Here is a 22,205-nt window from a genome sequence, read left to right on the forward strand (position 1 = left end):
TATCAGCTACCTCATACAACAACATACACACTATCAGCTACCTTATACCACATACACACTATCAGCTACCTTATACAACATACACACTATCAGCTACCTCATACAACAACATACACACTATCAGCTACCTTATACCACATACACACTATCAGCTACCTTATACAACATACACACTATCAGCTACCTCATACAACAACATACACACTATCAGCTACCTTATACCACATACACACTATCAGCTACCTTATACAACATACACACTATCAGCTACCTCATACAACAACATACTCACTATCAGCTACCTTATACAACATACACACTATCAGCTACCTCATACAACATACACACTATCAGCTACCTTATACAACATACACACTATCAGCTACCTCATACAACAACACACACACTATCAGCGACCTTATACAACATACACACTATCAGCTACCTTATACAACATACACACTATCAGCTACCACATACAACATACACACTATCAGCTACCTTATACAACATACACACTATCAGCTACCTCATACAACAACACACACACTATCAGCGACCTCATACAACATACACACTATCAGCTACCTTATACAACATACACACTATCAGCTACCACATACAACATACACACTATCAGCTACCACATACAACATACACACTATCAGCTACCTTATACCACATACACACTATCAGCTACCTTATACAACATACACACTATCAGCTACCACATACAACATACACACTATCAGCTACCTTATACAACATACACACTATCAGCTACCTCATACAACAACACACACACTATCAGCGACCTCATACAACATACACACTATCAGCTACCTTATACAACATACACACTATCAGCTACCACATACAACATACACACTATCAGCTACCACATACAACATACACACTATCAGCTACCTTATACCACATACACACTATCAGCTACCTTATACCACATACACACTATCAGCTACCTTATACAACATACACACTATCAGCTACCACATACAACATACACACTATCAGCTACCACATACAACACACACACTATCAGCTACCTTATACCACATACACACTATCAGCTACCTTATACAACATACACACTATCAGCTACCTCATACAACAACATACACACTATCAGCTACCTCATACAACATACACACTATCAGCTATTACATACAACATACACACTATCAGCTACCTCATACAACACCATACACACTATCAGCTACCTCATACAACAACATACTCACTATCAGCTACCTTATACAACATACACACTATCAGCTACCTCATACAACATACACACTATCAGCTACCTTATACAACATACACACTATCAGCTACCTCATACAACACACACACTATCAGCGACCTTATACAACATACACACTATCAGCTACCTCATACAACAACATACACACTATCAGCTACCACATACAACATACACACTATCAGCTACCTTATACAACATACACACTATCAGCTACCTCATACAACAACATACACACTATCAGCTACCTTATACCACATACACACTATCAGCTACCTTATACAACATACACACTATCAGCTACCTCATACAACAACATACACACTATCAGCTACCTTATACCACATACACACTATCAGCTACCTTATACAACATACACACTATCAGCTACCTCATACAACAACATACACACTATCAGCTACCTTATACCACATACACACTATCAGCTACCTTATACAACATACACACTATCAGCTACCTCATACAACAACATACTCACTATCAGCTACCTTATACAACATACACACTATCAGCTACCTCATACAACATACACACTATCAGCTACCTTATACAACATACACACTATCAGCTACCTCATACAACAACACACACACTATCAGCGACCTTATACAACATACACACTATCAGCTACCTTATACAACATACACACTATCAGCTACCACATACAACATACACACTATCAGCTACCTTATACAACATACACACTATCAGCTACCTCATACAACAACACACACACTATCAGCGACCTCATACAACATACACACTATCAGCGACCTCATACAACATACACACTATCAGCTACCTTATACAACATACACACTATCAGCTACCGCATACAACATACACACTATCAGCTACCACATACAACATACACACTATCAGCTACCTTATACAACATACACACTATCAGCTACCTTATACCACATACACACTATCAGCTACCTTATACAACATACACACTATCAGCTACCTCATACAACAACATACACACTATCAGCTACCTCATACAACATACACACTATCAGCTATTACATACAACATACACACTATCAGCTACCTCATACAACACCATACACACTATCAGCTACCTCATACAACAACATACACACTATCAGCTACCACATACAACATACACACTATCAGCTACCTTATACCACATACACACTATCAGCTACCTTATACCACATACACACTATCAGCTACCTCATACAACAACATACACACTATCAGCTACCTCATACAACAACATACACACTATCAGCTACCACATACAACACACACACTATCAGCTACCTCATACAACAACATACACACTATCAGCAACCTTATACAACATACACACAATCAGCTACCTCATACAACATACACACTATCAGCTATTACATACAACACACACACTATCAGCTACCTCATACAACACACACACTATCAGCTACCGCATATAACACACACACTATCAGCTACCACATACAACACACACACACTATCAGCTACCACATACAACACACACACACACTATAAGCTACCTCATACAACATACACACTATCAGCTACCACATACAACACACACACTATCAGCTACCTCATACAACATACACACTATCAGCTACCTCATACAACATACACACTATCAGCTACCTCATACAACATACACACTATCAGCTACCTCATACAACACACACACTATCAGCTACCTCATACAACATACACACTATCAGCTACCACATACAACACACACACTATCAGCTACCTCATACAACATACACACTATCAGCTACCTCATACAACATACACACTATCAGCTACCACATACAACACACACACTATCAGCTACCTCATACAACATACACACTATCAGCTACCTCATACAACACACACACTATAAGCTACCTCATACAACATACACACTATCAGCTACCTCATACAACACACACACTATCAGCTACCTCATACAACATACACACTATCAGCTACCTCATACAACACACACACTATCAGCTACCTCATACAACATACACACTATCAGCTACCTCATACAACATACACACTATCAGCTACCACATACAACACACACACACACTATAAGCTACCTCATACAACATACACACTATCAGCTACCACATACAACACACACACTATCAGCTACCTCATACAACATACACACTATCAGCTACCTCATACAACGACATACACACTATCAGCTACCTCATACAACACACACATTATCAGCTACCACATACAACACACACACTATAAGCTACCTCATACAACAACATACACACTATCACCTACCTCATACAACAACATACACACTATCAGCTACCACATACAACAACATACACACTATCAGCTACCACATACAACATACACACTATCAGCTACCACATACAACACACACACTATCAGCTACTTCATACAACAACATACACACTATCAGCTACCTTATACAACATACACACTATCAGCTACCTCATACAACATACACACTATCAGCTACCTCATACAACATACACACTATCAGCTACCACATACAACATACACACTATCAGCTACCTTATACAACATAGACACTATCAGCTACCTCATACAACATACACACTATCAGCTACCACATACAACATACACACTATCAGCTACCACATACAACATACACACTATCAGCTACCACATACAACATACACACTATCAGCTACCACATACAACATACACACTATCAGCTATCTTATACAACATAGACACTATCAGCTACCTCATACAACAACATACACACTATCAGCTACCTTATACAACATACACACTATCAGCTACCACATACAACATACACACTATCAGCTACCTTATACAACATACACACTATCAGCTACCTCATACAACAACATACACACTATCAGCTACCTTATACCACATACACACTATCAGCTACCACATACAACATACACACTATCAGCTACGTCATACAACAACATACACACTATCAGCTACCTTATACAACATACACACTATCAGCTACCTCATACAACATACACACTATCAGCTATTACATACAACACACACACTATCACCTACCTCATACAACATACACACTATCAGCTACCTTATACAACATACACACTATCAGCTACCTCATACAACACACACACTATCAGCTACCGCATATAACACACACACTATCAGCTACCACATACAACAAACACACACTATCAGCTACCTCTTACAACACACACATTATCAGCTACCACATACAACACACACACTATAAGCTACCTCATACAACAACATACAAACTATCAGCTACCACATACAACAACATACACACTATCAGCTACCACATACAATATACACACTATCAGCTACCACATACAACACACACACTATCAGCTACCTCATACAACAACATACACACTATCAGCTACCTTATACAACATACACACAACCAGCTACCTCATACAACATACACACTATCAGCTATTAAATACAACACACACACTATCAGCTACCTCATACAACAACATACACACTATCAGCTACCACATACAACATACACACTATCAGCTACCTCATACAACAACATACACACTATCAGCTACCACATACAACATACACACTATCAGCTACCTCATACAACATACACACTATCAGCTACCTCATACAACAACATACACACTATCACCTACCTCATACAACAACATACACACTATCAGCTACCACATACAACATACACACTATCAGCTACCTTATACAACATACACACTATCAGCTACCTCATACAACACACACACTATCAGCTACCGCATATAACACACACACTATCAGCTACCACATACAACACACACACACTATCAGCTACCTTATACAACACACACACTATCAGCTACCACATACAACACACACACACTATCAGCTACCTTATACAACACACACACTATCAGCTACCACATACAACACACACACTATCAGCTACCTCATACAACAACATACACACTATCAGCTACCTCATACAACATACACACTATCAGCTACCACATACAACACACACATTATCAGCTACCTCATACAACATACACACCATCAGCTACCACATACAACATACACACTATCAGCTACCTCATACAACATACACACTATCAGCTACCTCATACAACAACATACACACTATCAGCTACCTCATACAACAACATACACACTATCAGCTACCACATACAACATACACACTATCAGCTACCTCATACAACATACACACTATCAGCTACCTCATACAACAACATACACACTATCAGCTACCACATACAACACACACACTATCAGCTACCACATACAACATACACACTATCAGCTACCACATACAACAACATACACACTATCAGCTACCTCATACAACATACACACTATCAGCTACCTCATACAACACACACATTATCAGCTACCTCATACAACATACACACTATCAGCTACCACATACAACATACACACTATCAGCTACCTCATACAACACACACACTATCAGCTACCTCATACAACATACACACTATCAGCTACCTCATACAACATACACACTATCAGCTACCTCATACAACACACACACTATCAGCTACCTCATACAACATACACACTATCAGCTACCTCATACAACATACACACTATCAGCTACCTCATACAACACACACACTATCAGCTACCTCATACAACATACACACTATCAGCTACCTCATACAACACACACACTATCAGCTACCTCATACAACACACACACTATCAGCTACCTCATACAACACACACACTATCGGCTACCTCATACAACACACACACTATCAGCTACCACATACAACACACACACTATCAGCTACCTCATACAACATACACACTATCAGCTACCACATACAACATACACACTATCAGCTACCTCATACAACAACATACACACTATCAGCTACCTCATACAACAACATACACACTATCAGCTACCACATACAACATACACACTATCAGCTACCACATACAACACACACACTATCGGCTACCTCATACAACACACACACTATCAGCTACCACATACAACACACACACTATCAGCTACCTCATACAACATACACACTATCAGCTACCACATACAACATACACACTATCAGCTACCTCATACAACAACATACACACTATCAGCTACCTCATACAACATACACACTATCAGCTACCTTATACAACATACACACTATCAGCTACCTCATACAACAACATACACACTATCAGCTACCTTATACAACACACACATTATCAGCTACCTCATACAACATACACACTATCAGCTACCACATACAACACACACATTATCAGCTACCTCATACAACATACACACTATCAGCTACCACATACAACATACACACTATCAGCTACCTCATACAACATACACACTATCAGCTACCACATACAACATACACATTATCAGCTACCTCATACAACATACACACTATCAGCTACCACATACAACATACACACTATCAGCTACCTCATACAACATACACACTATCAGCTACCTCATACAACAACATACACACTATCAGCTACCTCATACAACATACACACTATCAGCTACCTCATACAACAACATACACACTATCACCTACCTCATACAACAACATACACACTATCAGCTACCTCATACAACAACACACACACTAACAGCTACCTCATACAACATACACATTATCAGCTACCTCATACAACATACACATTATCAGCTACCTCATACAACATACACACTATCAGCTACCACATACAATATACACACTATCAGCTACCTCATACAACATACACACTATCAGCTACCTCATACAACATACACACTATCAGCTACCTCATACAACATACACATTATCAGCTACCTCATACAACATACACACTATCAGCTACCACATACAATATACACACTATCAGCTACCACATACAATATATACACTATCAGCTACCACATACAACATACACACTATCAGCTACCTCATACAACATACACACTATCAGCTACCTCATACAACAACATACACACTATCAGCTACCTCATACAACATACACACTATCAGCTACCTCATACAACATACACACTATCAGCTACCTCATACAACAACATACACACTATCAGCTACCTCATACAACATACACACTATCAGCTACCTTATACAACAACATACACACTATCAGCTACCTCATACAACATACACACTATCAGCTACCACATACAACATACACACTATCAGCTACCTTATACAACAACATACACACTATCAGCATATGTAGGAGTATATGTTGTTCAGACAAATGAGGGAGTAGGGAGTTTTAAAGGTACGGCATACACTCAGTGCCCACTTTAATAGGAACACTTGCACATTCATGCAAAACATACAGATAGAGGTCAAAATCTTCAGTCAATCTTCACATCAAACATCCGAGTGAATGGTGTTCCTAATATATTGGCCAGGGAGTGTAAATAACAAATTAGAAGCCAGACAGAGAGTTTTAAAGAATCAGTAACAGCTTTTAAATGAATGATTCTGTTTGAAATGACTGATGACTAAATTTCCAGTGTTCCTGTAAGCAGTCTGCACTCCTGAACGTCGCTTTGTTAGCTTTTCTGTCTCGCATCCAAAAATACCTCTTAAAAGAACCTCTGTACGTCAGAAGACTTTCTATCATGCCAGAAAATGTTCTGTAATCTGTAACACACCTTCATTTCGTCTAGGTTCGCAGGCAGAGGGCCAGGCTTGCGGTTGTTTGTGCTGTTGGTGCCGACTCCAGGCGTAGCACTGGGCAGCGACGCTGCATGTGGAGCTTGACTGTTTCCCATGGCCACGTTAGGACAGCTGCTAAGAACCTTAGGCAAAGGCCTGTCACACACAGGAGAAAAACATGTGAATGCCAGGAGGTTGATTTAAACGGAACTTCCTGTGTTCTCATTATTCACAATCAACAAGCCATGTTTTGGGCAAAAACAGCAGAAGTTTGTCTGGCATAAACACGGGTCAGGGAGTAAAAGAATGTGAGGAAGTGCTGCACTCAGACTAATAGGTGAAGCTATGCCATTCACAGACAATTATTCACAACTAGCAGTGTTTGCATTCCAGCCTGTATAATCAATCTCTTAATGATCCCCAATGCCAGTGTTGAGGGAGCTGAACAGAACAGCCAGCGGAAATTCGAAAGATTAGAGATCCACCAAGTAATGGAAATGTTAACATTATTAATAATGAATAAAAGCTATGAGAACTTGGCATTTGTCCTGAGCAACTTGGCTTTGTGCAAAAGAGGTCAAGTTAAACTATAACGTAAAGATCTGACTCTATACCACTTCATCTGACCAACACAACACCGTAGAATGGTTTTAACTCATTATTTAATAGGCAGCATATCTTGATTATAGAAATTACCATAAATTACCTAAGTAGTTTGCAGTAAATAAGGGATGCTTACTAAAACGATCACAAAATATTTTCTTACATTTTAAACCTTTAATTGGTGAAAAAATCCTTAGAATTTATGAGAGGAAGGTGTAAAACACCAGACCCCTGAATGCTGTAATCCACATCACACATAACGGGGCTTAGTCACTTTAGCTGTGATGTTATTTTGTTTAAAAAAAGAAAAGAAAAGGCTTATAATAAGATAGTAGATTGTAATAAGAAAGGGATTACACTCTTTGCCACCTAACTGGATTTTATTTATTTATTTATTTTTCTTCTCAGCTTTCACTTTCTGCATCTTTGACTCATTGTTTAATTTATTCTTGCAAAAAAAGCATATATATATATATATATATATTTTTTTTTTTCTGTGCTAAGCATGTATGATCAGAAGAGTGAAGCATTACTCTACAGGATCTACCACCAGCATGCTTTTCCATATTTTCCATTCAGCTAATGTTCAGTAAGGTATGAGTTAGATAAAGGATTCTGTAAGCACACACCTGAAAGGTGCAGGTGCAGGTAGAATGGCCTGAAAGTTGTAGTGCTGTTGTTGCTGGCTAAGAATCTGCAGGTGCAGAAACTGCTGCTGCTGCTGAAGCAATCGTGCATAGGCCGAGTCCATAGGGGCCTCACTGGGCTCCTGTTTTTGGTCTGGTGGGATATACAGGTGGTATTTGAGCTTCCTTACCCTCGGCTTGGGTTCTTTGCTCTTTTTGCTGCGGCTTTTTTCACTGGGAAGCTTGGGTTGGCTTTGCTGAAAACAAAGGAAAAGAAGACAAAAGGTTTGCATTGGGGGGTGGGGGTGGGGTGGGAGGCTCACACCTGGAGCTATATACAGTCCCCTCCAAAAGTATTGGAAGGACCAGGCTTATTCTTCTGTTTTTGCAGATATAAGACAGATATAGCATAGATGAGACAATAGAACTGACTTTCAGATTTCATTTCCTGATATTTCTATCTAGATACATTAACAACTTAGATAATGCCACCTTTGGATTGAAACAGGGCTGTGCATGTATCGCCCATGTCTACTTAATCAAAAATATTGGAACATGTGACTGACAGCTGTTTCATGTTGCCCAGGTGTGTCCTGTTAGATTGATTGTTTATATAGCAAATTGCTCTGAATGTCTACTCTTAGTCCAAGTCCTGGGTTTCACTGTGAAGACTGCATTTGTGGTTAATAAGACTTGACCACCATAAAGACCAGTTAGAGTGTTTCATGGCTTGGGTGTACATGACTGCTTCTGGAACATTCTCACTAATCTTTACAGATGATGGAGCTCATGATGCTAGCAGCAGAATAAATTCAGAAGTTTACAGAAACATTCTGTCTGAAATTTAAAGAGGAATGCATCCAAGCTAATGGGAGGAACTTCATCATGCAGCAAAACACCAACCACAGGACTTTATCAAGGGGGGAAGTGGGAAAGGGGAAGTTTTTAGACAAGTCAATCAGTAGACCAGAACCCAACTGATCAGCATTTCACCTCCTGAAGAGGAAACTGAAGGAGAAACCCAACAAAACACACAACAACTAAAATAATCTGTAAAACTTCTTAGAAAACGAATGTAGCATTTTGGTGATGTCAAAAAGTCAGGGTTTGATGCAGTTATTGCAAGACTGAGATATGCAACTGAATATTAAGTGCCAATTACTTTTTCTCACCTATAAATCAGGTGTTCTGCCTCCAGTGGTACCATGAAGCTGTTGTATATGCTTGATTTATGTAATCAGGAAATGAAGGCTGAAATTCTGATCTATCATCTCATCATTTATCTTCTGATCTCAAACATCTATAGCAAAAACAAAGACCAGGCCTCACTGTTTCAGTGCTTTCAGAGCAGACTGTGAACAAAACTCTGAGCTGTAGGACTCAATTGAGAAATCTGGGTAAAACCATTTCATGACATTTCATGATTGCTCATGAACAGATATAGGGCTGTAAGTCAGCATCTGTCTAGAATGACAGGATGAGGAAACAGGATGCCTGGAGGAGGACATGACCCTTATTGTTTCAAAGCGATCAGTTACAGGATATACATGAAAATGAGTCTGGCATCTGAGGGAGGGAGCTAAAAGCCAGTGAGTTTGAAGAATATCATTTCAGGTTTGCTTATATAAGCACAGATGCTCGGATCTAACCAGCCTCCCTAAACTGGGGGGACAACTCTCGGGACAAATATGTGGAACATGCTTTGAGGGTACAGATTATGACAAATGAACGATATATTGCCCAGCTTTTGGTTTGTGGGATTGTACTTGGACTAGCAGGTCTTTAGTGTGTAATAAGTATCATTTTTTATTTGACCTCCAGTGGAAGACAGAAGACAGCTGAAGACAGCTGCTGCTTTTGCTGATCCTTTTCAACCTTTGTTTTGGCACAAGGTAGCAGTGACAGGGACACAATCTCACTGAAAGTTATTCTTATTATGACTGTCAGGATTCCACCGCTTCCTCCCAAAGATGCTTTATTACTGTACTTTTAAAGAGAGCTTTATAGGCAGTGGGCCAAATCATATGAATCAAATCAAATCAATAAGGTAGGGTTCAGGTTTGTGGCTCTAAAGAGGTAAAGAGGTTTATTCCTCATTTATTTCTTTACAATAAATTGAATTAATCCATGTCTCTAAATACAAAATCATAAAAAAAATCGAACCTTTTCTTGAAAAACTTTTCCAGGTAAGCAAATCTGGTCTGATTCTTTCTACTGTGTGCTTCATTCTTGCTACCTTCTCTTATAAATCCCACATGTTATGATTAAATATGATTTAATGTTGTACATGTTTTCTTTACCAACACAATTCAGCAATCGGTCATAGCTGACAGCCAGACCCTGTTGAGTCACTGCCCATTTGACTGTGGATAGAAAAACACTTACAGGAAATGAGATCACCGCAGCATTTTGCTCACCTTCACAAGGGTAAGGCCTGATTTGACGGGGTGAGCGGTGGTGACTGGCTGAGCAGGAGTTATGCGCTGAGTGTTTGTCTGATCCTCTGCTGATGTTTGACTGAGTAACTCTGAGCTCTGGCTCGTAGGTGGACAGGCCTTAGAGATAAAGATGCAAGACACAAACCACAAATGACTTCAAACACAAGGGAGGAAAAACTACAAAACTCTGAAGAAAGGCAGAAAGAACAGACTGGATGGGAGCCAGAAATAGCTTAGACATGCATCTAATATATAAAGTGCAATGATAAAGACGTTCAAACTGCAGGTTCAAAAAAGTGAAATGGCAAGCTGGTGGTCAATTCCATATCAGCTCTCTCATCCCGAGTTTGCAGTTTGGTTTTTGTGGAAAGTGAGCAATCAACCCTAAAGCTTTAGTAATGACTTTCACCTGTAGGTTGGAGCCAGCGGTCAGAGTGGCAGAGGATATCTCCGGCAGCTTGGCCTCTCTGGGTGAAGGTACAGAGCACTGAGATTCCTGACTGGCCGGATCCTCCGGGGACACAGCTTCACTGCTGTCCTCATCAAACTGATACACATCCAGGGTCTTTTGGTAGCCCACCTCACTTTCTGTGCCAAAAGACAACACCATATTTTATATATATTAATATATGAAACTGTATATTCATTTTTTTATACGGAATAATGAATACTGCTTACCAATGATGGCCTCCTTCATGCTGGAGTCTACAGGCAGGATGTTCTTCTCTACCAACTCCATTGGACCAGGCCTCTGGGCAATCTTCTCGTTTAGGTCATCGGCCAGACGAGCCTTTTTGAGCTTCATCTGTGCGGCCTGTAACGACGGCTGCACCTGGGTCTCTGAAAAACATTTCCTCTGATTGATATATAAAAACAAACCACGGCTATGTGACACATTATTCGTTCGATAAAACCATGATCTTTCTTAATCTAGAGAGAATAACAGAACGGTGTGGTTACCTTGGAGGATGTGCATGCGGACCAGCTCTGCACGCTCGGGTCTACTACTAATCTTGTGCTTCAGGAAATTCTCAGTCTGGCCATAGTGAGGTGGAAGAAAAATGAACATGCTAGGGTCAGACTTTTAATCTCTGATTGTACATGGACTTTCTCGCTCCTTTATTACTCCTTTATCATTAAGGTCTGTGTGTGACTCACCCTGGCTCTCTCAAGGCTTCGTATCTGTTCATGAAAGGCAGCAGGATTCTTCAGTGCTGAAAAGAGAAACACATTGACCATCATTCTAAAAATATACACAATGCTTACAGATCTCCACACAGCGTATTATCTATGCCACACGCAGCAAACTGGTTGTTATCCTGTTGGTGTTTGCTGTTGGTTCTGAAGGCTACTCTGTCAAAATCGTAGCATTTTCAGTGTTTATAACAATCTCCTGTGGGGACCAGGCTGATTGATCTTATCTGCAGTAATGAAACCAGTCAGCATTCTGCTAGACAGAGCGAGATGAAAGTTGTCTAGATGAATGTTTTTTTCCCATATGGCCTGGTTAACTGATTTTTCACCATGCATTTGCCTGCGGGGTGAACAGGAAGTGACTGTTTTATCCATTCATCACAGGAGAGCTGAGCCTTTGATTTAGCAAGACAAACTTTACTCATCCTCTGTTTAGTGGTTTTGGTTACTCATTCTACTAAACCATTTCTGCAACCTCAACTGTAACAGAAAAAAGGTACCCTAGTTCTACTTGGAGGTAGAAGTCTTACAATCCTGAACAGTTAGCATTGTTCCTTTGCGGTTTGCCTAAACGCAGGAGGTCTGCTGTGCAAAAGAGTGCAGAACAGCCTGAAGCTACACTCATTAGCCTGATGCTCCAAGAGCTGATGAACTTCATACAGAGCCACAAATCAGACATCAGTCACGCCACTCTTTCCTCTTTGCCAAATACAAATACATTATTTGACTGAACACTGAAAGGAAATATGATAACCGGCCTCATTTCTTAATCTGTTGTGTGTAGATACTTGCGTAAGCCAAGATTTTCTGACAGATTTCAGAATTTCTTCATACTCGCATGTTTATATTTATTCCAGATGCTGCTCATTTGCATGTCGTGACGCCCACAAAACTCCATGAAAGCTCATGTGCCTGCGTGTGTCTTAAACACTGCTTTACTGAACTGAAAATAAATCCTTTTCTAATCATATTTCTGTACAAACAAAATACATTTTAAGTTTGATTTCTTTGTATTTTTGGAGCATCTGCTGCAAATGTAGAATCCATGCTGTACAAAGTGCAGCTTCTCTATTAAGTTTCCAAACAGTATATTTTAACAATAGTAACTTGTATAGGCATTGCTTGTCAGTTTTAAACAATCCTTAAACACTGTTATTAAAAGAAAATCCTCCTGGAATTTCCCGTGTGTTATAACAAAGTTGGCTCGGTAGCGGACGCTGATATGTGTCTAGTGAAATTTTCGAAACTTTCTGTACTGTATCAGACCCGATAACTGAATTCAGTCTGATTAAATATTATTAAATGGTTATTGCTGTTAAGTGTAAAGAACAGTTCCCTGGTTTGGACATTTGCTGTTCGCTTGCTTTCTCACATTACAGAAAAACTTGCCAGAAAGTTTCACAGGACATCTGGTTCAGGAGCTGAATAAAATTACTGTATGTTCTACAACTTGCTTCCTGTACAGACACTTCCGGTTTCAACTCAAACACAAATGAATTTCTGGAGCACTAAACAGATGCAGATGAAGATACAGGCACTGCGGCGAAGCTTTACCACAGACACACTGTTGTATTCCTGATCTCAAACTATAAGCAAAAGCATCAATCTGCCTCAGGAAGCATCAGGACTGAACTCTGTTCCAGTCATCCAGAATATTCTGAAATGTCCAGCGGTGTGTTTATGCGACCGTACATACAGTAGGATATTAATGATGTGTAAACAGTGCAGCGTCATCACTTCTGCTGATGAACTGATAATCCCCCTGGTTAGTGGTGTAGGTTGTCAAGATAATATATACTCACCTAGAGCTCAGGCTATTCATCTTGAAAGAGATTAATGGTTTATTTGGACTTTGGTTCTACCTTTCTGTTTTGAGAAAAAGCAGTGTGCATACTCACGTGGCATAATGCCCTGCTCCACGAGCTGCTCCCGGGTTCGTCTCTGCTGCAGTCTGAGCTGAAGAACTGGGGAGGAATACACACCGTACAGTTACGTTACAGATATAAACGGCTGATTTCTACCCAAATAGGTCAGAATTAACCAATTATCCAAAACCAGCAGATCCTTCCGCATTTTAATACAATTCATCCAAATCATTTAACACAACAACACTTTTTCTGGCATCTGTTTTTCCCCTGCTTTTTTATTTTGTTGTTTATTAATACTATAGATAATTAACAAACCAGTCAGGAAAAGGTTTTTGTGCATGGCAAACATAACTCTGAGACAACAAGATCAACATAAGAGAGAGACTTTAGTTTTAAAAAAAAAAAGAAAAAAAAGTATGAAGCAGAAGCCATAAAAACATGAACCCCTGAGTCATGCAGTGGACAGGTAGGAGCAGATTTAGGAAGATTTAGGATAATCAAAAAAGAAAAAGTAGGAAGAATACACACAGCATCATATTTTGGCCCTTAATTCCTGGACAGTGTGCACTGTTGTTGCTCTACAGACAGGGCGCGCTATTTAAATAAACACACAAGCGTGGATGTGCTCCAGTGACATGATAACACTGCTCCTCTGCAGACATATTTGGCGAATAATGAGGTGGTGGATGTGTGATGTTCTGACACCCTGTTTCACAGCCACGCTGATTTAAGAAATCTGATTTGCCAGTCCAGTAGGAGACAAACACAACATGGCCTGTGAGGCTCCCCAGAGAGTGTCCAATATGTCTGAGCAGGGCTGTGAGTCACTCTGGCAAAAATAAACTTCAGCAGTGTGAGAACATGGCCTGGGAAAAACGGCAGATCTGGGGGCGGTGCGGAGCCCCACTCCCTACAGGCCTGAAGGGAAGGGAGTCGCAAGTAAGAGTCCAGCATCCTCCATCACTCAGAACTCTCTGTAAGTCCATAATGTCCTCATGTCGCCATGGTGTTGCACAAAAAGTAATCACAAGTGGGCCTGGACTTCTCACAGCACACGCTGTAGTAACTGGGGCAGCAAATGAAAAGACTCGAGGACCGCTGGGAGATACTGCAGCTTTATCTGGACATGGATGTGGAACGTCTTGCGTCATGCTCATGTTTGTGCTGATATTCCGTCACATCAACATTTGTCTCGCTTGTATACAACTACTCTTCCAAAAGTTATTCAGTTCCCCTCTTCCTAGGCCCCACTTACTTCATCCAGTTTCTCTGAACTGAACCTCCACGAACAACAGACTGAAGCTTTTGGATGCTGAAGTTCACACACCAATCCAAACTGCTTGTTATGGTTACTGAGCCGATTTCACAGTTCAGAATACCAAACGTCTACACTGACATTAACTCTATAACTGAAACTAATCCCTGCTTCTGAGCGTAAATAAGAGCATGACTCGTTATAAACAGTGTAGAACCTGTGCTGGATGAAATGATGGAAAACAGAGATACAGTCAGGACAGCCAACATCTCACCATTAACCCTTTAAACATCAAACTCTGTCGTGCATCAGAAACACTAAAGACTCCAAATGATATCCTTCATGTTTGATGTAAAATCCAGGAAACAAACTACTGAAATAAAAAGGCACGTGGGGAAAAAAAACCCTCTGTAACAATTCCACAAAGCATGATACAAAGCAGCCATGCAATCAAGCACGAGATAACATCTGTACAGAGTTAACCCAGATTACAGAGAGACAGCATGCACTAAACATCATCGCCATCATCATCATCATCATCATCATCATCATCATGATTCAGTTTGTCGAGAAAGATTTTAATCACTTTACTACTCAGTGCTTAAATTATTTAAAATCGTTAATAGAATATTACTTCACCAGTGATACCTGGTGGGAAATAAAAGCTAAAAGCTGCCCAGTTGAGACTTTACCCCTGCAGACGGTTGGGGTTTCGACCTCGATGCAGGCCATTACAGAGGAGGCGAGGGGAGAGCTGATGATCCCATGGAGCGCCGTTTCACCCGAAAACACCGGAGCGGCTCGGGACTCAGCGCTTCTCCCTGTGTAACTACAGGCACAGTGACACGCCGCTGCTCCGACGCGCCTCGGCCAATCAGCGCAGGGAACAGGCGCAGTGGGCGGAAACAGAGGGCGGCGTCTACGAGCGAAACACACTTTAACCCTTCAGAGAAACTTTTGCGCTCGCGCCCGCAAACAAACTTTCAGAGCACGAGAATTCATCCGGTGTTCCGAGCAAATTGTCCTACTTGTTTGAACGCATGCGCATTTTATAAATCGCAGTTTTGCATATAATGTAATGCTGGAGACATTTTTTCTGATCATAAGATACACCAGCCATAACATTATGACCACCTGCCTAGTATTGGTGTTGTTCCCTCTTTTGCTGCCAAAACAGCCCTGACCCGTCCTGCACTGTGTATTCTGACCCCTTTCTATCAGAACCAGCATTAACTTCTTCAGCAATTTCATCAACAGTAGCTCGTCTGTTGGATCGGATCACACAGGCTAGCCTTCTCTCCCCACGTGCATCAATGAGCCTTGACCGTCCATGACTCTGTCACCGGTTCACTACTGTTCCTTCCTTGGACCACTTTTGATAGATACTGACCACTGCAGACTGGGAACACCCCACAAGAGCTGCAGTTTCGGAGATGCTCTGATCCAGTGGTCTAGACATCACAATTTCTTAGTCAAACTCACTCAAATCCTTACGCTTGTCCAGTTTTCCTGCTTCTAACACATCAACTTTGAGGACAAAATGTTCACCTGCTGCCTAATATATCCCACCCACTAACAGGTGCCATGATGTGGAGATCATCAGTGAAAACAAATAATCAGAACACTTAACAGACTCTGGTCTGTAAATTGTCAATAAACATACAATATATTGCCTGAGGTTTGTGCACACCTGTGTGTACTTGTATTTCCATATATTCACCATCTTTTCTGTGAAGGTTTTCCACTAGATGTTGGCGTGTGACTGTGCAGGACACTCCAGTTCTTCACTCCAACCTTAACCTCTACACCATGTCTTCATGGAGCTCTGTGCTTTGTGTACAGGGGCATTGTCATGATGGAACAGGCTTCTAGTGAAGGGAAAATGTAAAGCTACAGCATACAGAGACGTTCTAGAGAACTCTGGATAAAACGGCATCTGCCAGATGATGTAAATGTTTCTGCTTCCGTCTTTATGGTAACAGTTTGATCCACATATGGGTGTGATGAATACTTTTTGCTGTATAATGCAATTTTAATGACATGGGAAAAGTTTGATTGATGCCTGTGATGCTATCATGCAGCCAATGTTTTGAAAAGCATGAAAGATGAAGTAGTGTTCTGATGTTATCAGTGACATTATTAAATATTTTTACATAACATTTGGTATTAATGGTAGTTTAAACCGGATAGGATGCCGGAGAACACAGTAAACCTGGGGTATGTTTCTTATTGCTTATTATTAAAATACAAACAATGATCATAAAATGGCCAAATATTATGGACTTCTAGTTCAATATGTTGCTGGAGCCTCAATCCGGGAGAGAAAACATGAATATGAGATAAATCCTGAGCTCAGGTTTCTGGCTGTGTGGAGTATTGCGTTTTCTCTCTGTGTTCACATGGATTTCCTCTGGGATCTCCAGTTTCCTCTCACGTTCCAGAGAAATGGAGGTAGGCAGATGTGCTAAACTGCCTCTAGGCATGAAGGAGTGGGAGTGAATGAGTGAATGTGTATGTGTGTGGTGCTGTATGATGGGATGGTGACCTTGAGGAAGGGTGAATTCTCCTAGTGTGAACCTGCTTTCCTGGAAAAGGCTTAATGGAGTGTGTAATAAAAATAAATGAATATTCAAAATGAGTTTCAGATAAATATATTATATTAATAATTATAATTATCTGTAATAGTAGTAGTAGTAGTAGTAGTAGTAATAATAATAATAATAATAATAATAATAAACAGAACTCCAGTATCTTTACCCAGTCCAAAGACATGCGTTGTAGGTTGAGTGACATCTCTCTCCATTGACGTCAGTAGTGTGTGAATGAGTGTGTGTGTGTGTTTGTGTGTGATTGTGCCCTGTGATAGACTGCATCATGTCCAGGATAAACCCTGTCTGTTCCCCAAGTCTCCTTGGATAGACTCCAGGTTCCCTGTGACCCAGTAGGATAAGCAGTGTACAGGATGGATGGATGCGTGGATGATTTACAGTCATTTGACTGATGGTTTATTTTGTAGAGATTCCACAGAAAAATGCATTTGTTTACTCCGTCATCATCTCAAGCTCCGCCAACAAGAGTGCTGAGACAAAACTGTCCTTTTTGTAGGGCGAGTCCCTTAAAGCCAAAAGTCAGCTCTGCACTTAGCGAACGAAGAGGCTGAGGTCACAGTGTCCAAGTTTGTATTCTTTAAAAAAAAATGTTAATGTGCTTTCTGTAAGAGTTCCAAAGTCTCCCAAGAAAAAAACAACCACACAAGCTGATTTCTTCCAAATGTCTTTGAACAAAAAAATGACAAAAACAAAGCCATAAAAGTCCACATGGGAGTGTTTTTATCTTTGTAAATGCTCTGGTTATTTGTATAGAGATTATTTCTACAAACCAGGGAACTCTTTAAAGTTTCAAAGAAAAAAAATTAATAAAAAAATCATTTTGGGAGCATCACCAAGGACCAAAATCTTTTTTTAAAAGGCCCACAGCGAGAGAGAGAGCAGGTGATGATGATAAGCAGTTCATGGGACACAGATAGTGAGTCAGTTATAATGATGATAAAGAAACTACAGCCATGATTCTTACACCAGAACGCTCTTCAGCTCTAATGTGTGTTTAAGTGAAACTGTACCTGGATAAGGAACGTTATATCACACAAAGACAGCAAAGAGGGATTATTCATGTTAGTCCAAGAAAAATGTGGACCATTTGTGGCTCCATGAGGACCAGGTTTTGGAAAACACCACTTTAATAAATGAAGACACAACAGAGTGCAGGCTGAAACAAACTGGTGTTGTGTATATATTAAGAGTGCAATATCTGTATCTGTATAGTGCTTAAAAGATTTGTTCCTGTTTTTTCATTTTAAACAGGATGTGAGCATGCACATGGTAAAAAAACAAAAAAAGAACAGGAAGGTGTTTTTTTTTTTTTTTTTAACGTGGCTCCTATCACTACAGTATGCCCTAGAAAACCCTGAAAGAGTGAAAACACAGGGCTGAGAAGGGACAAAAGGAGTCAGTTTCATTCACAGTTTATATAAACTTGATTTTTATTTAATGACATTTTTTCTTGATGTAACTTTATTCAACTCATGTGGAACTTTCAGGACTTTTGTCTACTGAGTTAGCATGCTAACTGTTTTAAAACAACACAGGCTTTTCCAAGCTCTGCTATTTACAGTCACCAGCACCACATCTCATAATATTTCATTAGATTTACTTCTATTTGTGAGTTTAGTTGATTCAGATCAGAAAGGTTGACTTGATCAGAATCAGCTGTGAAGCTGGGACTCACTCGGGCTGCTTTAATGTCTGTATGAATTTCTGAGAAGATTTTCTTTTAATACTGAATGAGAACTATCTTTTAAGAATGATGAAAAACATGCACCATGAACGTATTTATTATTAAATGAATGAAATTCCTGTAGGCAGAGCCCCGGACTGTAGGATCTGAATGCTGTAGCAGCTGAATAAATATATCTGTATTTTTACTGTATCTCCTATTTGCATCTATGCTCATGAACTTCCTGTCAGACGAGCAGGCTTTCTGTGTAACGGCCGAGTATTCGAGAGTACTGCAGAAATGCACATCACTGTTCATTTGCTCCTCAAAACATAATATCTATCTATCTATCTATCTATCTATCTATCTATCTATCTATCTATCTATCTATCTATCTATCTAGCTATCTATCTATAAAAGAGGCTGAGGAAAAATGTGTTCTCCTTTTGGTCTGCACAAAGACTTTGGTCTTTTCGTGGTTGCAGTTAGGTGTGGGAATTTTGCAGAATCCTGCCATGCCCTCCTGATAATCTTCAGTGAGCTGACCTTTAAAGCTGCACATTACAGTAAAAACCTTGTGTGACTTTTCTGTGCTTTGTTCTGCGTGATCCCCAGCCTCGATGCACAAGTCTAGTTTAAGTTTGTGATTTCTGTCATGTTCATTCCTGATTTACTGATTTGCAGTTTGTTCAGAGGGAACCTCTTTGAGAGGTGGAACCAATCATAAAGAGAAGCCATGTGTTTGGGCAGGAATCAAAATTAAAAGCCTCTTTTCCAATAAGTGATAGCTCATTAAAACCATCCAATACACATACACCTAACATACACTACAGGCTTCAGTGTTTCACTGTTTAAGTGAGTAGTGTGTACTATTACAGTCAGATAACTAATCAACTGATTCGCTAAAATATTACATTACACCAAGACTTTCAAGACGAAATTTGAGGGGAAGCTGGGGTTTCTGTGTAGCCTTAAAGCCATTAACCCTGACTGACTTAAGACAGGACATGTATAGTAATATGAAACATGTGGAGAATTGAGTTTGAATGTCTTGAGCCTCGGTATGAAGCTTCTGGCCTCAAAAATATATGCTATGATAAATACAGGAATTCTCAAAGTTGAAATTCTCCATAAAAATTCCAGCTGATGATTTCATATCTCTAAATCCTGCATGTTTTATTTTACAAGGCTAGAGGTCAAACATCTTCTCTAATGATGTGAACGAGTAAAAAAACCTCTGTTGTTACCGAGATAACAGACTCACTGAGTCAGAGTTTCAGTTGTATGGAGCATACCTGGGATTACTAACAGGAGATGACTGGAGGATTGAAGCAGGGGAATTACAGACATGCTCACTGCGCTCTCTACTTCCCTCCCTGCAGCCCTGAGGACATTATACCCTTAAGTGCATTTCTCTCGAGTAATAAAATGCTAACTGGGAGAATAACATCAGCCACGCTGGTGGAGCTGAAGGTTCAGCTATATGTGAAAATGTCAAGTGTGGCTCAGTGCCAGTCTGCTTGCATCGCCTGGTCCCTCTGTGCCCTCTCATTACGGTTCACATACCACTAAAACATTTCCAGTCTAGAGCATTGGCCAAGAGTGTGAGAACCAGATGAAATGGGTACACATGCAGCCGAGGGAACGAAACGTCCATGAAAGCCACATTCAATCCAAAGAACCTTTGATATCAGAGTGCGCTGGCGACTGACACAGCTGGAAGAAAGATATATAATATTAATTTACCAGTCTCCCTGAAATTAGCCAAGATTAGCCTGGACTTGAGTTAAAGGATCCGTTTAAGCTATGATTAGATGTTGGCATTTGCGTGCAATTCCAGCATAATTCCACCCATTTTTCTTCCCACAAAGGATTTTATTTTCACAGAATCAGAATAACGCTAGAATTTAAACTGATGAAGAAGAAAGGA

General features: G+C 40.1%; 1 protein-coding gene across 4 annotated transcripts in view; it reads right to left on the minus strand.

The window, feature by feature from the left end:
• Positions 1 to 22,205, minus strand: part of mrtfbb (myocardin related transcription factor Bb) — a 51,398-nt gene that overhangs the window by 20,728 nt on the left and 8,465 nt on the right. For 2 of the 4 annotated variants that reach the window (XM_058377451.1, XM_058377454.1), the window contains exons 4-11: positions 14,779 to 14,844; positions 12,845 to 12,900; positions 12,647 to 12,722; positions 12,365 to 12,526; positions 12,096 to 12,274; positions 11,666 to 11,803; positions 9,252 to 9,505; positions 8,016 to 8,175 (exon numbers count right to left, since the gene is read on the minus strand). In XM_058377451.1, the coding sequence (XP_058233434.1) occupies positions 8,016 to 8,175; positions 9,252 to 9,505; positions 11,666 to 11,803; positions 12,096 to 12,274; positions 12,365 to 12,526; positions 12,647 to 12,722; positions 12,845 to 12,900; positions 14,779 to 14,844 (1,091 nt within the window). Of the gene's footprint in view, positions 1 to 8,015; positions 8,176 to 9,251; positions 9,506 to 11,665; positions 11,804 to 12,095; positions 12,275 to 12,364; positions 12,527 to 12,646; positions 12,723 to 12,844; positions 12,901 to 14,778; positions 14,845 to 16,651; positions 16,854 to 22,205 lie in introns of those variants that run through there. The other 2 variants (XM_058377452.1, XM_058377453.1) reach the window with 2 other exon arrangements.

Source organism: Hemibagrus wyckioides, linkage group LG24 (assembly GCF_019097595.1).
Source record: "Hemibagrus wyckioides isolate EC202008001 linkage group LG24, SWU_Hwy_1.0, whole genome shotgun sequence".
NCBI lineage: Eukaryota > Metazoa > Chordata > Actinopteri > Siluriformes > Bagridae > Hemibagrus > Hemibagrus wyckioides.